The sequence below is a fragment of the Ctenocephalides felis genome, unplaced genomic scaffold (assembly GCF_003426905.1).
Source record: "Ctenocephalides felis isolate EL2017-DRISC unplaced genomic scaffold, ASM342690v1 CF-g0.4_SCAFFOLD_01886, whole genome shotgun sequence".
NCBI lineage: Eukaryota > Metazoa > Arthropoda > Insecta > Siphonaptera > Pulicidae > Ctenocephalides > Ctenocephalides felis.
The window spans coordinates 12236649-12238947 of record NW_020538040.1 but is presented as its reverse complement, the minus strand read 5'-3'; the positions used below and the strand labels follow the sequence as shown (position 1 = coordinate 12238947).

The 2299-nt window shown below is 37.5% G+C and overlaps 1 protein-coding gene across 1 annotated transcript; it reads left to right on the top strand.

Annotated features, from left to right (window-relative positions):
- The first annotated feature begins 255 nt into the window (after window positions 1-255).
- LOC113377779 lies at window positions 256-1915 on the top strand. Its single transcript, XM_026618199.1, has one exon. The coding sequence runs from the start codon at window positions 340-342 to the stop codon at window positions 1906-1908; it is 1569 nt and encodes a 522-aa protein (XP_026473984.1). The 5' UTR covers window positions 256-339; the 3' UTR covers window positions 1909-1915.
- Window positions 1916-2299: the final 384 nt, after the last annotated feature.

Here is a 2299-nt window from a genome sequence, read left to right as displayed (position 1 = left end):
CATGTTGTAGCATTTTAATTGCACAAAATCATACATTTATGTCGCTTGTAGAAATATCACCGCTTATTAAATTTAGTATGGAAATCGCTTGTAAATATTTAGTTTAGTGCTTACTAAAACTCATCCCATGTACACGTATTTGGTATGCAGACAGTTTTCCATCATCATCATGGTTATCATCATTATCATCAAATCATGGTCAACTACCAGGACACCAGGATCCGTATTATCAACTGCTTTTTATCTTCCAGAATGGCCCCGCTCTCCGTGCGATGGATCTGCAAAGCCCTGCTCGTCCTTTTTTTCTGGAGCCTCCTGATATTCGTAGCACTCCAACTGATGCACACGAATCTAATATCGCCCAGAGATCTAGCTCCCAATTTCGCCGATAGTGGTGAAACACATTCGGGAAGATTTCTTCTGCAGCATCCAACGAAACAAGCTGATCCTAGCACTTCAACTACAACGACTGAAGTACCAGTTTTGGTAGACACCAGACAGAAAATTAACCAAGAAGATTTATTAAAGGATGTTCAGAATCGATTACCAAGTTTGCCTCTGTGGTCTTTGAATGCATCGGCAAAGACCAAACCTTTGTATAAAAATGCGACGTGTGCTAGGTATCCTTCGGTGTTCGAATTGGAGTTTAATAATATATATTGGCAGACTTTGAGGACGTCCAATGGTACGTTCCAGTTGTACAATGCGTACTATGATGCGAGACGAAGAAGTCTCATTGGACCATCTGTTAGAATTTTGGGCATGATCGACAGGATAGAGCCTACTATAATCACCTATTGTCAATTCTGGTTTGCTGATCAGCAGACTCCTGTATTTGTGAAGTTGTTTGAATACAAATACGTTTGGAACAAAGCTTTCGGCAACTACAAACAAAACATTTACCAGCCTTACTTGATGACCTGCAGATTACCAGCTGAATATCATGGTAGAATACCAGCTTCAGTTTCAATTGTTGAGAGACCTTGTGATAATGCCACCAATAACTTAAATGTTCTATACGACAAACCTGTGGAGAAAAAAGGATTTGCAGTTTGTGTAAAAGGATTAGATTTTCTTTATGAAGATTTATCTGTACGTCTCGTGGAATGGATTGAGTTGCTGCACATTTTAGGAGCGGAGAAGATCTATTTTTACGAATTGCAAGTTCATCCAAACATTTCTAAAGTTTTGAAACATTATGAAAACAGGGATATGATCCAGGTTACGCCATTGACTTTGCCAGGTGGTCAACCTAACATACCAGGATTCCAACATTTGTACTTGACGAAGAAGACGAACAACAAGCGTCAAAATGAAGTGATACCTTACAATGACTGCTTGTACAAAAATTTGTACAAATATGAGTACATTGCCTTGTTGGATATTGATGAAGTAATCATGCCTGTTAAGGATGCCAATTGGAAAGACTTAATGTTGAGGGTGCGTCCAAAATCCATGGTAGGAAGAAATGATACCAGAGCCAGTTATAACGTTAGGAATGTTTATTTCTTAGACGAACACTTGCATGAGCATGGCTGGTATAAGAACATTCCCAAATACTTGCATATGCTGCAGCATGTGTACAGAGCCCAAAACTTCACCAAACCAAATCAATATGTGAAATGTTTCCACGATCCTGAAAGAGTTCTGACTCTACACAATCATTTTCCTTTTGCTTGCATTGGAGGAGCCTGCAGCTCTTACCCAATTGAGACTGCAGATGCCCAAATGCAGCACTATCGTGCAGATTGTGTAAAGAGCCTGAAAAATTGTGCTGAATACAGGGAACATAGCATTAAGGACACGACTATTTGGAGGTATAAAGATGAACTTATTGCAAGAAGTACCTCAGCCTTGGCTGCTTTAGGTTTCTTCGGGGATAACAAAGTCGATACACAAAGACGGTAGTAGGAGCTGATACTTGTAGATGTTGAAGTACATGTGCCAACTAATTTTTTTAGTTCCCTTTTGTGATGTGAAAATTTGGGACAATTTTCATATATTCTTGTAATGATTGAATAAGATTCATCGCTTGGCATTTATTTTAGTCAAGTCGAAGAGAAGTCTTTGTATGTAGGAAATTTAGTATTGCATTTATATAAAAATGTTTATTTTAGGATGTAGATGTAGAGAATATTTTCTTGTAATTTTGTATATAGAATTAACGTTTATGATAAAAAGTCTGTCAACTTGTGTATATTTGTAACGAGAATCAATTGGTAGTTGTTAAAAGAGTGCATATCAAAGACGTTGTAAGTTGTAAATTAAATTAGTAATTTTAATCTTGTAATATTCAGAT